The 19751-nt window shown below is 44.8% G+C and overlaps 1 protein-coding gene across 1 annotated transcript in view; it reads right to left on the bottom strand.

Moving 5' to 3' along the window:
- Positions 1 to 2036: 2036 nt before the first annotated feature.
- Positions 2037 to 19751, bottom strand: part of VWF (von Willebrand factor) — a gene marked incomplete at its 3' end in the record, with an annotated part of 203024 nt that continues 185309 nt past the window's right edge. The window contains exons 39-41 of the mRNA XM_015408541.1: positions 5760 to 5965; positions 2869 to 2971; positions 2037 to 2108 (exon numbers count right to left, since the gene is read on the bottom strand). Of these exons, the coding sequence (XP_015264027.1) occupies positions 2037 to 2108; positions 2869 to 2971; positions 5760 to 5965 (381 nt within the window). The remainder of the gene's footprint in view (positions 2109 to 2868; positions 2972 to 5759; positions 5966 to 19751) is intronic.

Below are 19751 nucleotides of genomic sequence, written 5' to 3'. Positions count from 1 at the left end.
CCTATTTCTATCCTTATAACCCATGGAAGAAGTTCCTGGAGGCAGTGCAGAAGCAGAGGGCAAAAGGCTCTGCTGCCTCTTCCAGCCCCCCTTTCCAATTATCCCGGAGGCCTCTGCAGGGCTATTTATGGGCAGGAACGCACAGGAATGGAGTTCCGGCTGGCTCCCAAGTTGGCCACGCCCAGCAGGAACTCATTAGCATAATAGGCCACACCCAACAGCAGAAACTCATTAGGATTGGCTACATTAGGGGTGTGTGGCCTAACATGCAAAGGAGTTCCTGCTACAAAAAAGCCCTGGATTTTGACAACAAACAAGGTAAACAGAATAACAAGCAAAAGGTGGGTGTGGCTGGATAACCACACTTCTGGTGCGGCCTAGTATGCTAATGAGCTGTGCTGTCGGGGGTGTGGCCCAATATGCTAATGAGTTCCTGCTGTTGGGTGTGGCCTATTATGCAAATGAGTTCCTGCTGGGCTTTTTCTACAAACAGAGCCCTGGGCCTCTGTAATACAGCCAGGATGCTGTATTACAGACACACCAGCGCTAAGGAGTGTGAGAAAGTCACACTCTGGTCCCTCCAATGGTAGCCACAACAGATAAACAGCAGAAAAGAGGGACGCCATGTGAGAAAAGAGTGAGAAAAGTGAGGGGAAGAAATGTGTCTACTGTTGAGGTGAGAGAAGGAAACTGTTCTAGCAGAATTCACAGGATAGTCAGGAGGACTAGCTAAACAGACATCATGTAGGCCTCTTTCCTTTAGTTTCAATTATTATTAAGTTCAAGTATTAGTTGCTATCTTTTCAATATGAAAAAGGAGCCTTTATGCATGGCTTGGTGATTTATCTTCAAATCGGTTTTGGGGACCACAAAATGTCCCGATGCACACCTTCACTGATTATCAGGGGAAAATGCATTTGTGCGCACAGATATGTAGCTCCTGTGGATAATGCCTATGTTTATTGGCTCTGTAAGTCTACGACCTCACCCACATGTACATTTAGCTATACAAAGGAGAAGTAGGAGCACTCCAGACATGTCCCAGGGAAGCCACACTGGTATACAAGGTTCTTGTCTTTCCCTGCAATGGGCCTTGGCATGCTTACTCACACATCATGCCAACGGTGTCCATAAATGGTGCAAGACAAGAACTTACTAGCACACAGGTGGAGGTCATTCTAGAGAAAGCTGACGTCTCCTTGAAGCAGTAAGAACTTGACTAGCAAACAAACCATCCCGAGAATATGACCAGGCTGTGTATATCCTGTGGTTAAAAAATTCTTGGACTCAAGCAGTTCAACAGCTGCGCCAAAGAAAGTGGTGACTTCTGCAGCCAGTATACACTAGAAAAGCAACTGTGTATATAAATACGTGATTCCTCATTTTGCACAATTTATTCTATTTATTTGAGTTTTAGTCGACCCTCTAAAAAATATAGGCCGGCAAGCGCTGTCCCTTCCCCATTTTATTCTTACAATAACCCTGTGAGGTACTTTAGGCTGCAATCATGTGACTGTTCCAAAACTAGAGACACCAACCCAAGGATCAGATGTACTTGGACATTTGAGAGTGGAACAGCCGGGGAGGGTGGGGTTTAGGGAGGGGAGGGACCTTGGTGAGGTATAATGCCATGCAGTCCACCTTCCAAAGCAGCCATTTGCTCCAAGAGAAGTGGAGTGAATGCTTTAAATTAATAAGTAACAAATAAATATGTGATTTATGTAGTTTGGGGATCACCTGTAGTTCCAGGAGATCTCTAGGCCCGCCACCTGGAAGTTGGCAACCCTAGGTCAAACGGTGAGCTTCATGGTAGCATCAGGATTTGAACCTGGGGTCTCCAACATCCTACTCAGACATTGAAATCACTGTCACTCCATATATTCTGTAAATTTTAGAACCTTCCATAATTTATAAAGACTCAGTTAATCTTGGAGAGGGCGAAGGAGCTATTCAGAGCACCACAGAATTAAAGCACACACAGAATTAAAGTGCACCCATGCATCTATACACATACAAGACTTCCATAAGAAACCTACCACATTCATAGACTGGACAGCACAGATCAGAATCCCTCCGTAGCCTTGCAATTTCACAAAGACCACAAACAGCTATAATGGGGAGAGAAACAAAAATTCAGTCACCTTTCTAACCGAAAGTAATCAACCTCTTCGTTCCCAGAGGCCGTTCTACTCTCCAGAAACAAGTCTGGGCCCAGAATTCCACATCCTTTCCATACAGGACGAGGTCCTATCACAGAAATTAAGGTTCCACTGACTCAGACCATATGTGGTTGGGTGGTACGCAATGCTCCCTCTAAGCTGTGGAGTCCTGTGAGCAAAAATTCTACTTTCTGAGCTACTGGCATTAAAGGTGTGAGCAGGCGATTTGGCTGCTGCATAAATTAGTTTGCTCTGGAGCCATCCTTCCGGAGCTAGGACAAAAATGTGTGAGCCAGAGGATAACAAAACTGTGAGCTAGTTCACACCAATTCAGTTTAGAGGGAACATTGGTGGTACATATCCCTCAAGAAGTGACCCCATCAGTTGGGAGGGTATTCCTTGAAAGATCACTTCAGACAGCAGATTGCCAGGGGTCCTGGTCTTGGTTCTTTCAGAATATAGCGTGTCCATAAAATGGATATGGAATGCACATGGAGACTCACTGCTCTGCAAGGGGAAGTGGAAGCCATGTTTTTCCACATCTTAATTAAACTTGGGTGGAATCAATGATAAGGAACACACCTGGCGAATCAGGCCTATAAGCCAACGGTTTGCCATACCTGGTCTACAGCCTAATTAACCAAACTGGAAAGAATAAATATTTAGATTTGGGGGGGGGGGGGTACACACAAAAAAGTCCATAGCTTACATTTGGCAGTTGGACAAGGCCGAGTCGTACAGTTTATGGTCCTATTATCAAGGCATACACAGATGTTACAGGGTTCGTTGGAAGGAATCCACGTTTCCAAGAGCTATATAAGAATAATGTAATGTTTCAAAGAAAGGTAATTTCTGGTTATTTGGTATGCAAAAACTGGGCAGAGATAGGGGCAGGGAGGAATGTAAAGAAAGAAACTAACCCAGGGAAAACACACACCAAACTCTAGAGGACTACATATGGTATTGCTTTGAATTGTTAGAATAATTACAAGAAACCAGAGATGTTACCCAATTTAACATGAAGGTTAATACATTTAGCACAAGACCTGCACATTGCCCCCCCCTTCCCCCAGATTTTATGAGTGCAATTATAATAACAGTGGAACAAAACACAAGAGATTGTGGGATGCTATTAGTGGAACAAAACACATCCATGTTAAGTCCATAGGCTGCAGAAAGAGAAGCCAAGCAAAGTTCGGACCTTGGAAACTTTCAGTAAAAGAAATCTTTCAAATTATTCCTTAGGCATTTCTGGAACAAAAGCACACCAGCCTATTTTGGGCTGAGAATGTACCAGATCCCTTGTTTAGCATATGACTATTTGCCTTGTTCCCCTGGATATGAATTGACAGTAAACAGATGCCCTATTGGGACACTGTAATTCCTTTGAGATGATTCTAAAAGGGCAGTAAATTTGTATGAAGAGAACTGGACACTAATGCACGACAAAAAGAAAAAGAAAAAGAAAGAGGGGAAAGGTTTACTTGGAAGTAAGTCATAGTATTTTTAAGGGGGTTTACTTCTAGGTTAAATGAGTTTAGGACTTCAGCCAAAACATCCTCCCAGCCTCTGCAGTGCAGAGCTCAGGGTGTGCTTCTACATCCACAAGCTGTGTAGTTATTTATATAGCACCATTACTGTATGTTGAGAAGCTCTGCATGAAAAGAAAATTGAATGGGGGGAAAGGGGAAGGCCACCCAATGAAACTGACAGGCAGTAGTTTGAAAACACAGTCAGGGAAGCCTTCACCATTGACTTACAGGATTTACTGCCGCAAAACACAAGGACGGCCAGATGAGTTCCCCAGCTTTCAGAACAGAATTATATGCATTGTTAGGGAGGAGAGATCATAGCTAAAATGAGCCTCCATTTTTCATAGTGAGCTGTGGTGGCTCAAGTGGTTAAGACGCTGAACTGCAGGCTGTGGAAGGTCAGTAGTTCAGCGGTTCAAGACCCGGGTGCCGCAAGACAGGGTGAGCTCCTGTCTCTTGTTCCAGCTCCTGCCAACCTAGCAGTTCGAAAGCAAGAAATTGCAAGTAGATAAATAGGGACCACTTCGGTGGGAAGGTAACAGAGTTCCGTGCGCCTTGGTGTTTAGTCATGCCGGCCACATGACCACGGAAACGTCTTCGGACAGCGCTGGCTCTTCGGCTTTGAAACGGAGATGAGCACCGCAACCCTAGAGTCGGATTCGACTGGCTTTCGAGCAAGGGAACCTTTACCTTTTATCCATAAAAAACAGAAGCTACGGGAAAGCCACAGGAGAGGGAGCTTCCCAGAGACATTCAGCTGGCCAGCCCGGAAAGGCCTTTGTCCCAGCAGTTCACTCAGCAACATCTGAAGCCTTCCTCCAACAACTCAGGGGAAACTAGAGGTCTCATACTTCAGCAGAAGAGCCACCGCCTCTGCGCACTGACACTCGGCAGAGAAAAACTGCAGGGGGGGGCAATCACACCTCTGAGAAGGACTGTATGGAAGAGCCACTTCAGCTGGAATAGGGTTCCAGGAGCCTCACCTCTCGGGGTGGGAGACCCTTGCTAGTGATGTTGTGACATCACTGGCGATGTGGTGATGTCACTCATGGTGGGAACTGGAAGTGACATCATCAGGTTCCCAGCAATACTCTAGGCTTCACTGAATCCACTATGGTTTAACCACAGGATTTCGGGAGAATGCTGGAGGGCTGGCTGGTGCAATGATATCCCTTCCCAGTCATGCCAGAAGTGACATCACCATGTCACCAGCAAGGCTTCTGCCCCACAGTGAGTCTCCCATCTCTACACCGACTTAAGTGGCTCTTCTTTACAGTACCTCTCAGGGGTCCAGAGACACCTCCAGCTTTTGAGCCCACTAGCCTTAATTTAAAAAATTTAAATGACAGCACACAGCACACTTTAAAACAAGTAGTGAAACTTATCAAATGCCTTGAGTGTCTAAACTTGAGAATCCCTGAGCTTGAGACCAAATGGCCCTCCTCCTATGCACTCCCGTTGGCTCTGCTCCTATTGGAAGCAGAACATTGGAAGAAGGCTTCGACTTTTGCTGAGCAGAGAGAAAGGATACAGGCCAGTACACCAGCCATGGTCTGATCTGGCACAGCTCCTAGACAAGAGCTTAAACAAGCAGTGAACACCAAGCAAAATGACTGATTTTGGGGGGGTAGCGTTTTACCAAAGAACTCAAGCACATGCCCACATTGGTAAAACACCACACAGAAAGGATGTTGATACTGCTGTATATATATGATCACAGCAATATTTTTCTGAGAATGCATTCCACTTGAAAGGAGGCAAGACAAGGTAATGGTTCATAAGGGGATTCAATGGGTGGTCTCTAATTTTGTTGTCTCTCCATGAGGACTGACTGAGTGCATCAATCACCCCCAGTGCAGATAAGTGGTAGAATTATCCGCCCTCGATTGAAACAGACAGAGTAGCCAATCATACAGAAGTGGAGCAGGCAGCCTCATTTGAGAACTGACATGTTAGGCTCACAGCAGCTTTTGCTAATGTTATTAATTTCCTGCAACATGCTAGTGTGACTTGCTGGGTAGCTTGGGAATTTCTGGCCCAGAAGACAAGGGATTAAGTAGGGAACTACCTGGTGGCGCATGCCATCGTCACTGAAACACTGATTGCAGACATCTTCATTGACACAGTTTCCTTCCAAAGTCACTTGTCCCTGAGGACAGAAGCAGCCTTCAGCGGGATAATCCAGGCAGATTTCCATCTTGGTATTGTTCTCACAGTGCTTTGTGCAACCCGTTTGACAGGAGTCGTACCTCAAGGAGGGTGGGCATTCCATCGCTGTGAAGAACAGGAGGCACAGAAGAATCAGCCACAAAATATGTATGAGAAAGTTAAAAAAAATTAAGCAAAAAGGGCCCATTTCAGCACAGCCCGACATTTGCAGGGCCGGGCAGGGAGGGAGAGGCAGCCAGATGCCGGGCAGGGTGGGGTTGCTGAGCAACAGGAAAGTTAGGACTCCCCCCCCCTTCCCCCAGACCAATGGCAAGGGGGCAGGGTGGCCAGGGGAGGGCAGTTTCGAGGGAAGAGGATGGGCCCCCGCCCAGCTCGTGTGGTGGTGACAGCATGGGGCTGCATCCATTTATGGGAATTGGCCTGCATGCCATTTCCTGGATAGGGGGACCACCTTAAGGGATCTTGGCGTGAGGGCAGATGGGAGCAAGCCTGTGCAAGGACAACCAGAGCTTGCCCTCACCCAGCCAGATGGCAGGGGAGAACACAAAGGGGCAGTCATTGATGTGATCTCCAGCAACCTGCCATTCCACAAGCTACACCCATGCCAGCTGGCTGGGTGACAGGGTACGGGGCCAGCTGATGCACTGGATCTGGTGGACCCATGCTGTGCCAATGCTTTTTACAGCTGTAATCAATAGAATTGTGACCAATTTAACCCACATATTTCCAAATCTGTGATGAATGTGGTTATTTCATGCTGGGTCATGGGCAGCTGCCTGAACCTCTCCATCCTACATAAGAACTGGAGCTGCAAAAGATTTTATTCAGAAGATGCTTGAAATTCAAAGCAATTCAGGGGAACAGAAGGGGACAAAACCCACAACTCACTCTGGACACTTAGGCTAGGTTGAGGGGTGGGAAATCTAAACAAATTCCATTCTATGCATTACTGGAAAATGGTAGGATGCTGCTTCAAATTGGGAGATATTCGTGGGCACAGTCAATATTAAATTGAAAAGGAGGGAGGGTTGGAAAAAGAGAGAAAGAGAGAGAGAGAGTATTGGCTTTGTTTACTTTTTTGTATCAAGTAACAACCACACAAACACCATTACTGCTCAGAGTCATCCCTCCATTTCTTCCTAACAAAGGTCTAGAAATTAGAGATTACCAGTGTGGATGACAAAAGCCAACTCCTGTTCAGAGGAGAGTATCACAGTCTGCCCACTATTCATAGCTCATGGGTTGGATCCAAACTAAATTGGCAATTGCCACCACACCATCACGTCATTGCCCATGTTCCCTCTCCCCCATGGTCAAGTGTTCTGTGAAGATCAGTGGACTGCACTGGGAGGGGTGAGGGAGAAAATTGTTCTGAATTTATGTTGTTGTAAACTGCTCTGAGCCCCACGTAAACAGAGAAGGGCAGTTAAGAAATCGAAATAAATAAATAAATAAACAAACAATAAATCTAGTCTGGATGCAATCCACTAAGGGTTAAAAAGGTTACCTTTCCCCTTCCTGTCCCTCACATGTATACTGTCAAGCTGTAGTCAGTCACAGAATACCCCTAACTGCATATCTGCCCTCTCATGGAGATGGTTACCAATTCCAGCTTGGGGAATTCCTGGAGGTTTGGGGGCTGTATCTGGGGATTCTGGAGTTTGGGGGGGGGGCTCAGTGAGGATGCGATGCCGTAGAGTCCAAACCTGAAAATCTATTAGGTACTTAAATTATTAACAAATACTGAGAGGGAAAAATTATTGGGAGGTAGTGATTAATTTATAAGTATGAATGTGTTAACAACGTCCACTCTTCATTACTGAGGGGGGAAATCCTATATCAGAGAAACTGTGATAGTACCATAAGGCCAAGCTGAGAAGGCATTTGATAGAGTGGGAAAGACACTCCCTGGAGATCTTTTTAAAAAAACAAATTCGTACAGGGAAGCATTTTCATACTTGGATCATGATAGGCTGTAAAGACACCAAAGCTAAATAAATTTAATGTGAAGCTTCCAAAAGATACTTGAAATGAGGCATTAATAAGGGGTAACTTTGTCAGAAACATAATGTAAGATATTTATTAAGCAAATGCACCATGAATTGCTCAGACTTATTTATTTATTTAATTAATTAATTACATTTATATCCCGCCCTCCCCGCACGCGGGCTCAGGACGGCTCACAGTACACCGTACACTTAAAGGGAAATGATAAGGTGGTTGTGTGAAAGCTTCAGATAAGTGGGAGCAGCTAAACAGTATGCATCACAGGTATTTTAATTCCTTTATTTAATACTTGAAAATGCTTTCTACCACCTCATCAGAGCAGGAAGTTCTGCAGAAGAACCCAGGAGGCAGCAACTTTGTGTTTGCAGGGACAACCCATTCAGAAACTGCTGCCTCCATCATAGAATGATAGTTGGCTTGGAACCTCCAGACATTTTGTGACTGACCCCAACCCCTATGTTGTAGCCATTTTGTGGTGGTGCCCACACCCTGTTCTCAGAATTCCAACAATGCCCACAACAAGACTGAAGACTAGGGTTGCTACTTGGAGGGGGGATGCACCAAAATGGAGTCCCACAATGCTGCAATGTCAGTTCCAGCTACATAACCACAGGTGACATCACCATACCCAAGGAATCCCCAAAACTCTATGGTTTTTATGCCATTCCAGGCCCTCCAATTCCCCATCAGAGAAAGGGCAAGCAATGGAGGACAGGGGTAGGAGTTCCCCACCCTTAGCAGGTGCTTGGTAAGGTAACCCTGCTGAAGACCTCTGCCCTAAAGAGAAGTACCTTCATAGTAAATACAAGTTCTCTTTCTCATTTAATATGTAATGAAGGAATACACTACAGTTCCCCCACATCTCAGAAAGGTCCCATGCTCTGGATGAAATCCAGGCAGCATTTGTGGACGCAAATTAGTTGATCTTATAATGTCTTCTCAAGGCCAGTATCAAAGACTTTCCATCTTGCAAGTGCCTTCCAAAATGTATTAGCATATAGTGAAGCAGAGTTAATTATGCCTGACTGAATGTACTGCCATGCCTACTGAGTCCCCTCAGCCTCCCTGTTAATGGTAGTCCTGGAAAGCTGCCCCTGCTTACAAGAGACCAAAATGAACTATTACTGCGACTAATCCTCTGCACTCCTGTCATAATCCTTCATGGCCTAGCTGAAGTCAAGTTTGGACCACTTATGAATCATCAGGTAGCAAGGTCTGAGATTATTGCAATGGAATTAGTTATGCTTTAAAGTGCATCGTTTGGAATGTATCTCTTGCTATAGCTGAGGAACTTCACATTGCTTCATTGGAAAAGGGTTGGATGTGTAGCCTTCAGGTTATCTCCTGAACTGATAAGGTGCTTGCTGTTTGTGTTACTCGTCTCACGTGATTAGAAATAAGCTACACTATTGCTGCCTGCTTTAGTTCTTCAGTTATCCTTTTTGTGTTGTTTTTCTAAAATAAATTCTATCATCTTGCATGTTACTCACCTTTTTCAGGCAGGTCAATGTCTAGCCCAACTTAAATTCAAAGGCCTGCAGTACAACAGTTAGATTTGAATACCACCAATTTGGTGTAGTGGTTAAGTACACAGACTCTAATCTGGGAGAACTAGGTTTGATTCCCCACTCCTCCACAATTAAGAGGAGTGCCTTTGTAAAAAAAAAAAAAAAGTGGGAGCGACTACTAACTGCTATCTCCCACAATGATTCAAAGTAATTTTGGGCATTGTTTAATAGAGCACTCAGACCAAAAATAAGCAGTCCCTCTGTCATTTCTCCCTCTACTTGGTACTAACATCCCCCCCCCCGATTTATTTCAGGGGGAGGCTCCAGGTGCTTCCCATATTACCAACCTTGGCTTGGATGATATCTCTGAATGGCCCCCTGTAACTCCTGACGAAGTTGTTTCTCTTATTGACCAACCAACTAAAATCAGGCAAAGCACCTGGTCCTGATGTGATACCTGTGGAAATTCTAAAAGCTGATCCTGAATGGTGGGCACCCCCTCGGGCCGCTTTTTTTTACCATTGTAAATCTAACAGGGCATATGCCCACAACATGGACTAATGCAATTATAGTTCCGACTAATGCAATTATAGTTCCACTCAAACCCTGCAAATTTCAGGCCTATCAGCCTTCTTTCTGTTATTGGTGTACAGCTAAATTATTACAAAACAAACTCCACAATTGGCTAACAATTCAGAAATTTATTGACCCAGAGCAAATCAGCTTTAGGTAGGGGAAATCAGCTCTGGACCACTGTTTGGTTCTCTCTCACTTGGTAAATAAGTATACAGGGTGCAGAAGATCCAAATTATATGTGGTGTTTCTGGACCTTAAAGGGGCTTTTGATTCAATCCCCAGGAATCTTTTCTGGGAGAAGATGGCTGATACTTCTCTGGACAAGAAGCCCCTTTTTAAATTAGTGGACTACATATGTCCACTTCATGTCAAATCAGATATTCTGCTATAGGGAGATTAACTCCAAAAATTTCTACCAGCAAAGGTTGTGTTCTTGCACCCCTTCTTTTCAACTTTTCCTAAATGACCTTGCCCCCTTTTTGAACCAAGTGGATGGCCATAGCCCCAAACTGGGTTCTACTAGAACCCCAAACTGGGTTCTAGCCACCCTTCGGGGAGGGCGGGATACAAATCTAAAGAATAAAATAAATTAATTAATTAATTAATACTAACACCCCAATTTTGCTTTATGCGGACGATGTGGTTCCATTGTCAAGTTCTCATGTGGGTTTGCTCCGATTATTGAACTGCTGCCAAGAGTATTGCAGAATCAACCAATTAGAATTAAACTATGAAAAAATCAAAAGTGTTCGTCTTCTCCAAATCTAGGAAGCAATTCACTTGTAAGGTGGGTGACCATGAGCTTGAACAAGTAGAACACTTTAATTAGGTTTTCATTTTCAAGCCACTACATCATGGACCCAACAATGCAGAGTAACAATTAATAATGCTAAAGCAAATGTTAATGCTCTTCTATGCTTTTATTTTTCTAAAAGGGGGAACCAATATGTTCCAGCAGCATTTAAAAAAAACCTTTAGCCTGAAAATAAGCCCTCATTTACGCTACGGAGCCCCTATTTGGATTGAATCAATAAATAAGGCAGCTGAGCAGGTACATTCAGGCTTTCTATGGAAGATCTTGGGTGTTCTATCTTGCGTCCCATATGTGGCTTTATGCCTAGAATGTGGCCAATATCTTATGATTACAAGGGCATGGTTTACGACCAAGTTTTGGCTTCGATTACATTATAGACCGGATCCCTCTAGTTACTGCTTCCAACTTTGACTGAATCTATTCCCCTTGGCTGGTCATTATTGAAAATAAATTAAGAACACTGAACATCTCTTTTGAATCCTTACTCCACTAACAGAATTGGAGGCAGTGCAAACAATAAGGGACAGACTATTTGAGGCAGAGCTATTTGAACTGTACAACGCAGCTAATAAGGCATGCTCTCCCTTAAGCCATGGGATATTGCCCATTGTGGGTCATCCTGCTAGCTATCTTTACCAACTTCAGACCCCAGCCTTACGCAGAACCTTTTCACTTGCCAGGTTCAATGCTCTCCCTTCAGCGATCTTAACTGGGAGGTTTAATAGTATCCCTTTTGTTAATAGATTATGCCCCTGTAAAAGCAGGTCAATTGAAACAGTGTCTCACGTGTTTTTAGAATGTCATTACTATGCCAATATTCAGCATTGCATTTTATGGTCACTACTTGGTGGTATCATAGAGCTTCCTGATTCGCACAAACTGCTATATCTACTAAACAGTGATGATGAAAATCTAACCGTCCCTGCGGCAAAGTTCTTTCAGGCTGCTCTTTTTATACGTAGAACAGTATTTTAATGGAAAATTTATATTTGGGAGATATTACTTATTTTACATGGATTTTAGACTATTCTAGAAAGGTTTTTTTCTGGGTGATATATGTTTTATCTATTGGGTTTTTTTCTATGTTAATGCCAATAAAGGTAACAGAACTGAGTCTTGCAGCTGAATCCATCAGGAGAGAAAGACCTCTGATCTGAGATCTAGGGAAGGTGGCCATTTTTGTCTTTCAGCTGGCATAGAAACCTGAAGGGCACTTGATATTGTAAATGATAAGATCAGTAAGGGGTTTTCGTTGTTATCTTTGCACTCTCTAGATTAATAAATAAGGTTATTGATATCCAAAACATATCAGTCCTTGAATATGTTTGGTGTCTGTTGGAAAATAAAGTATAGTCCTTAACCCTAGCTGGCTCCATTCACTTTCACTGTAGCAACAGTCAGACTGCAAAGCCTCTGTTAGGTCCAATATACTTGCTGGGCTCCAATTTACATTTGGGGGGGAAGTGTGCCTCTATTTTATTTTACTTGGGTCTACGAAAGTGAAGGGTGGGGGCTGCTTCAGTCATGCCTAAGCTCTTCTTTCAATTTCCATTTCATTTTTAAATTTGAAGCCCATCTGCATGAACAAGATTGGGGGGGGCATGGAGATCAGAGGCCTTTTAAAATTTCCTTTCGCCCTGTGTGCAGCCCAGAGAGAACATTGGCAAGGAATGTGAACTCTGTACATGTTCACACTCTTCATTTTGCTATTACTTAAAATGATGTGGTACAGTGGTACAGTTTCAAAGGGACAACCGACTGGGATATACTAAAAGGAATGACAGGATTGTCCATTGGAAACAATGGGAGAGGCTTAAAGGCCCATTGGAGACAATGGACCAGGGCTTTTTTTGTAGCAGGAACTCCTTTGCATGTTAGGCCACACACCCCTAATGTAGTCAATCCTAATGAGTTTCTGCTGTTGGGTGTGGCCTATTATGCTAATGAGTTCCTGCTGGGCGTGGCCAACTCAGGAGCCAGCTGGAACTCCGTTCCTGTGCGAGAGCCAGTTTGGTGTAGTGGCTAAGTTTGCGGACTCTAATCTGGGAGAACCGGGTTTGATTCCCCACTCCTCCACTTGCACCTGCTGATGTGACCTTGGGTCAGTCACAAGCTCTGGCACAGCTGTCCTTGAAAAAGAGCAGTTTGTGTCAGAGTTCTCTCAGCCCCACCCACCTCACAGGGTGTATGTTGTGGGGAGGGGGAGGGAAAGGAGTTTGTAAGCCGCTCTGAGACTCCAAGTGAAGGGCGGGGTATAAATCCAATCTCTTCTTCTTCTTCCCTCCCCCTCCCCACAACAGACACATGGCAGCACAAAAAAAGTTGCAAAGAAAATGTGGAATGCTTTTTCTATTAAGGTCTCTGGGCCCATACAGGCTACTCTGGGACTGGAATGACAGCCCCCAGAGTGGAAAGACAGTCCCTAGGAATGGAATCTCTGCTCTGGGACTAGAATGACACACACACACACAGTAGAATGATGTTCCCTAGGAAGAGAATCTGTGCTCTGGGACTGGAATAACAGGTCACAGATTGGAATGACAGCCCCTGGAAGTAGCAGAATGTCAGATCCCAAGTCAGGATAACAAACCCACGTTCCAAAGAAGTAAGATTTATTTCCAAAGCATGGTTGATCAGTAACATACAGAGATTTTTCAGAATAAAGACAATACACAGGGGGCAACATAATATAGGAACTTCAAACTTGGTTAACCCAATGGGTACAATTCCCTCGCAAGGGAGCTGATTAGAAAAGGCGCGAAGTAGCCTGAGAACCACAACAGCTAATACCATAAACACAAGTTGAGTTCACACGGGAAATATAATTAAGCTAGGCAAGAAGACATAACACTCCAACGTCCACCTGCAGGAGACACTTGGCAGTTACAGTAGCATACCAGAAGAGGATAACAAGGGGGGGAGGGGAGGATGAGGGACGGGACGTGTCCCAGAGAAATGGCAGCTCGCTGACACAGAAGCATTCTGGTACTGAAATGACAACTCCCCAGAGTGGAATGATGATCTCTAGCAATAGAATCTGTGCTCTGGGATGGGAATGACAGGTCACAGAGTGGAATGACAGCCCCTGGGAATAGGCTCAGTGCTCTGGGACTGAAATGACAGCCCTCAGAATGGAATGATGATCCCAGAATGCTTATGCAAGTCCCAGGGTTGTCATTCCATTCTCAGAACACTTCTGCTAATCCCAGGGACTGTAGTTATACTCTGGGGGCTGTCACTCCAGTCCCAGAGCACTGAGAAGATTGCTACTACTCTGCACTCTGTACCTTGCTCAGAAATTGAGTACACAGCAACAATTTTGTATTCTGCCCTGGCTCAGAGACTCCAGCCATGCATTTACCAAACAAAAGCATCTGTGATGCCACAATTTAGTAAATTTCAGTACAAAGTCATCCTTATGAATAAGGCAGAAACAAAACTCCTGTAAATGAATGTCCAGGAAAACCTTTTAAATTTTCCCCTACAGATTTTTTTGTGTTGCCTCTCTTACTGTCAAATTTGTCACCATTAGTTTTTCCAATGCACATGGTATGTATATTTGCCGATCTTAAAGTGACTATTCTAAAAGCGAATTTCAAAAAAAGGACACAACAGGAGACTGCTGAGATACCACTATAACCACTGGCCAGCCCAGCCCAGAGGCATTTGAAGTGGCAAAAAAATAAAACCTCAAAATCAATATCAAGGATTTTACAAGATGTCTCAAGTAAAAGTAATCACAAGATTTAGAAAGCATCCCAATTATTTTGGGAATCAACGAACAGCAGCTAAAGAAAAGCAAAAACAGCAATCTCGCCTGCCAGCCTGCAAGAACCATCGAGTACAGAGCCACACTCTTTTGGGATACAGAACAAAACAGGAAGAGTAGCCCAAGTTTATATATAGACTTGACCTCAAGAAGAGATACTGCCTCTGAACACAGATTGCTTTTAATTACCGTGACCATTACATTAAATAGATTTGTCTAGGAATTGTTTTTAAGCCCATCGAGTTCTTTAAAGTTTAAGTATGCAGGGCAAGATCCATCTCAAGTTGACTTTGGCAGAACCTAAATTTGGAAAGGACTAGAATAGACCAATCCAGCAATTTGCTCACAGAGCACAGATTGTTCTCAGACTTCTGGAACAGTGCCCAAGGACTCCTTCAAATCAAAACTGAAATGAGATCGCTCCCAAAGTTCTTAATGAATGTTGATGTTGAATTGTATCTGGGTGCTTGAATATTAAATATATCAAATATTTTCAAATGGCAAATACAGAAACCTGGTATCACAGGATGCCAGATCTAAATATTAAATATGCAGCAATCAGTATTTGGCATCCTAGGATTACAGGTTTCAGTATTTGCCATTTGAAAGTAGTTGGTATGTGATAGCATCTGGTATTTGAAAACACTGGAGGAGATTGCACACACTCATATTTTGACTGATCACTGATTCCATATTAGGGGGGGGAATGCTAAGAAGTTTGGATTTTGAGGTCAAATTTCATATTTAAAATGAAAATTCATAAAAAAAAAACCAGTTAAACTGTGAATGGGAAAACTGGACATTTTGACAAATTTCAAACATTTGTTGTAGCCCAAACGAGCTGGACGTCTCTGGCAGTGTTCCCTCTAAGCTTAGTGTGAGCTAGCTCACAGTTTTTTAGCCTCCGGCTCACACATGTTTGTCTTAGCTCAGGAAGGATGGCTCCAGAGCACACTAATGTATGCAGTAGCCAAATCGCTGGCTCACAACTTTAATGCTGGCAGCTCACAAAGTAGAATTTTTGCTCACAAGACTCCACAGGTTAGAGGGAGCATTGGTCTCTGGTACGTTTCAGATTTACTTTTCAAGATGCAGCCTTTCTGTGACAATCCAGGAGCTATCGGGCAAACTTTTTCTGGCCTCCTTCCTCCTTTTGTCTTTCCCTCCTGGCACATGGCTACAGAGGGTTCTGTCTTAACCATCCCGCCCTTGATATACTGTGCTGGAAGGACTCAAAGACAGGGCCCTTGACTGGCTTCTCCAGCACTTAATGTCCTCGTTTGTATTGGAAACGTTATTACGAAGGCAGCTCTAATGTGGCCGTTGCCCTTGTAGCATCTCCAACTGAGGGAAAAATATATCACAGAGACATCCTTGTCAAGATTCCTGCCAGAAGGTTGGCTTTGCAGATATTCAGCCTGACCTCTCATTTATTAAATTGAAATTAAATTTTTAACTGGACCTCAGTACAAACATAATCACTGTACATCATTCTTGCTTACACAAGTCATGACCTTCACCAAATAGTCAGGAGTGAAACCAAAATGTGAAAGACGAGTCAGAACTCACTCCTTGCCTATGATAGCATGTTTAGAGGCAGGAAACCTCCTAATATCAGATGCTGAAGACAAACTGGAATGGTATAGATAACAACACTGATATTTGTGCCAAGCTGCTGATAAGAATGGATTAAATATAATTTACCATGCAAATAAGCACAGATGTTGGAAATATGGGTAAAAAACCCCCAGACTTTAAACATATGTTTTGGCAATGCCCACTAGTCAAACAATGTAGGGTAAAGATACTTGATGAAATTACTCAAATAAGTGGATATGGAATCCCAAATCACCCAAGATTTTGTTGTTGTTGTTGTTGGGACTTTTATTAGAACAGATTCCTAAAGCTCAGAGATGTATGGTACTAGATTTCTTTATTAATGCAACAATGTTAGTTGCACAGAGTTGGAAGAATACAAAATATTTGAATGCAAGGTCTTGGATAAACAAGGTGCAGAACTGGATTAGTTAGACTAAGAGATGGATGAGCTAATTGGGCTTATTCTTCTCAATGATGGAAACCTTTTCAGGATTTTTTAAATGTGTATGTATGTGCACGCACCTGGAAGTCATGGCAACCTCTATGTGACTGACCATTTGTGCACCTGGAAGTCATGGCGGCCTCTGGTGACTGACCCCTACTGGGGGCCTGGAGGATATTCAGAGAGGTGGCTGAATAAAGCCTGCCCCTGCCTCTGATATTTCAAGGAGGTCTCCCATCCGATTACTTGCCAGAGTCGACTCTGCCTAGCTTCCAAGATCTGGTGAGACTGGGCTTGCCTGGGCTATCCAAGTCAGGGCAAAACCTTTTAAGGTTTTTTAAGGAAAAAGTTACATCAGTTTTGTAACAGACCGATTAGTTTATCATTGTATTGGTATTTGGAAGATGATGTAGTTGTGGTGGACTATGTAAGCACCTAGTAAGCATTATTACCATTATTATTGTGAGATCAGTTCTTAACTATTATACGTACCATATTCTTCCTAGAACAAAAAAATGAAAATTAAAAAAAATAGACTTCACTTGCCCTTAACTTTAACTTTTCCAATTCTATTATGGTGATCTGCCTAAAAGGCAGTTGTGTTCTTAAAGAGCTCTATCTATTAATCCCTCCTCAAAATCTATATATCTCTGCCATGCAACGTAAGTACTTGTAACTGTGTTTTCTCCAGCACATCGTCTCTCCCTTCCTTCCATCTGTGATCTCCCTCACTGTTAAAACTTCAACTTAAACTCCTCAGGGCAGGGACCTGCCCCCCACCCCTGTGTTCCTCCCCTTATTTATGTTTATTTATTTTTATTTTTATTTTTGGATTTATATCCCACCCTCCCCGAAGGCTCAGGGCGGCTAACAACGAGGCACAAGTGCCAGAGTTAAAACAGATAAAACAGTAAAACAATATAATACAACAACAAAGTGTCAGTGCTCCATTTATCGCAAGATGGGGTAGATCTTAGTCGAATGGCATTGGTCCCGCAACCAGTCATCCCCTCTCCTTCCAGGGTCACCTCGCACCCAGATGGAACCACATATTGGTGGTAGTGGTGCGATGCTGCATGCATATCGGTGGTGGAATTATAGTGGCGGCGGCTCCTACTCGAAAGCCTGGTGGAAGAGCTCCGTCTTACAGGCCCTGCGGAACTGAGAAAGGTCCCACAGGGCCCGGATCTCCTCCAGGAGCTCCTTCCACCAGGTAGGAGCCGCCACCAAAAATGCCCTGGCTCCAGTAACAGCAAATTTAATATCCCTGGGGCCTGGAATTTCCAGGAGATGTTGACTCCCTGACCGTAGTGCCCTTGGGGGAACATATGGGGAAAGGCAGTCCCTTAGGTAAGTCGGACCCTCGCCATACAGGGCTTTAAAGGTAAGAACCAGCACTTTGAAGTGGATCCGGTACGCTACTGGTAGCCAGTGCAGTGCTTTCAGCACAGGCCAAATGTGATCCCTCCTAGAGCGACCCATCAACAGCCTGGCTGCAGCATTCTGCACTAGCTGCAGCTTCCGGATCTGCGACAAAGGCAGCCCCAAGTAGAGAGCATTACAGTAGTCTAACCTCGAGGTGACCATCGCATGGATCACTGTGGCCAGGTCATCGTGGTCAAGGAAGGAGACCAACCGCCGAGGCAGCTGAAGATTATGAAAGGCCGACTTGGCAGTGGCTGCCACCTGGGCTTCCATCATTAGAGAGGAGTCCAGGAGCACACCCAAACTCCTAACCTCCCACGCTGGCACCAAAGGCACCCCATCGAAGGTCGGGAGTGGGAGCCCCAGCCCTAAACCGGTCCGACTCAGGCCCAGGACCTCCGTCTTTGCCGGGTTTAGTTTCAACCGGCTCAGTCTGAGCCACCCAGCCACAGCCTGTAATGCCTGATGGAGGTCAACCGGGGCAGAGTTCGACTGGCCACCTAACATCAGATACAGCTGGGTGTCATCCGCATATTGATGACACCCAAGCCCTCAACTCCGGGCAATCTGGGCAAGGGGGCACATATAGATGTTAAACAACATCGGGGACAGCACAGCCCCCTGTGGCACCCCACACTCAAGGGGATGTCTCCGGGACTGCTGGTCCCCTATCACCACCCTTTGTCCCTGACCTTGGAGAAAAGAGGCAAACCATTGAAGGGCAAGCCCCTGAATCGCCATGTCGGTGAGGCGGTGGGTCAGCAACTGGTGGTCGACCATGTCGAACGCAGTCGACAGATCTAGCAACACCAGTGCTGCCACCCCACCCCAATCTGAATGCCTACGGAGGTCATCAGTCAGGGCAACCAGCACCGTCTCTGTCACATGACCCGGGCAGAAGCCAGACTGGAAGGGACTGAGGACAGAAGCATCATCCAGAAAACTGCCAAGCTAGGGTTGCCAGGTTCTCCCTGGCCAACAGTGGGGGATGGGGGGAGTAGGGTTGCCAGATCCAGGTTGGGAACTCATGGAGAATTGGGGGTGGGGCCTGGGGAGGACAGGGACCTCAGAGGGGTACAAGGCTACAGAGTCCACCCTCCAAAGCATCCCTCTTCTCCAATTGGGGAGCTGATCTCTGTAGTCTGGAGATGAGCTGTAATTCCAGGGGATCCCCAGGTCCCGCCTGGAGGCTGGCATTCCTATGCCAAGCACACTTATTGTGCTCTCTAAATAATTACAATGCTGATAGACTTTTTTAAAAACTTGATCTGTTCCAGGAAGGCAAGAGACCTACATCTAAGGACACAGACATGCCATCAAGTGGTAGCCCTCAAAGGATAGGAGGGAAACTGTTATATACACGGACCGCCACCAGAGGTCCACAGCTAAGCAGGAGCTTGGTCCCCAAACACAAAGGGGACCTAGGATCCTAGTCCACCTAGAGTCCACCAATAGCACCCTTGGAGGGAAATTCAAACCCTCCAATGGGGACAGAGGTGTGCCGGGCGGAGTGTATATAGTTGGCCTTGCAGGGCTGTTTTCCCTTGTCTTGTTGTGAAGTACAATAAACATGTCTGAACGCATGTCGTAGTTCAAGTTCTCCATGCGTCGAACCCAGTTTTGGGCACAAGATTTTACACCTGTGGAGTGCAACTTTTGCAGCCCTCCTCTCCCACAGCAGCCTGAAATGCTTCCTGGAATATGACTCCTGGGACTCCCCTCTCCCCGGAGACCTGGATGGTAGGGGTCCA

Source organism: Gekko japonicus, unplaced genomic scaffold (assembly GCF_001447785.1).
Source record: "Gekko japonicus isolate JY-2015 unplaced genomic scaffold, Gekko_japonicus_V1.1 scaffold1193, whole genome shotgun sequence".
NCBI lineage: Eukaryota > Metazoa > Chordata > Lepidosauria > Squamata > Gekkonidae > Gekko > Gekko japonicus.
Note: the sequence above shows the minus strand (reverse complement) of the source record. Positions and strands in the feature narration are given on the sequence as shown.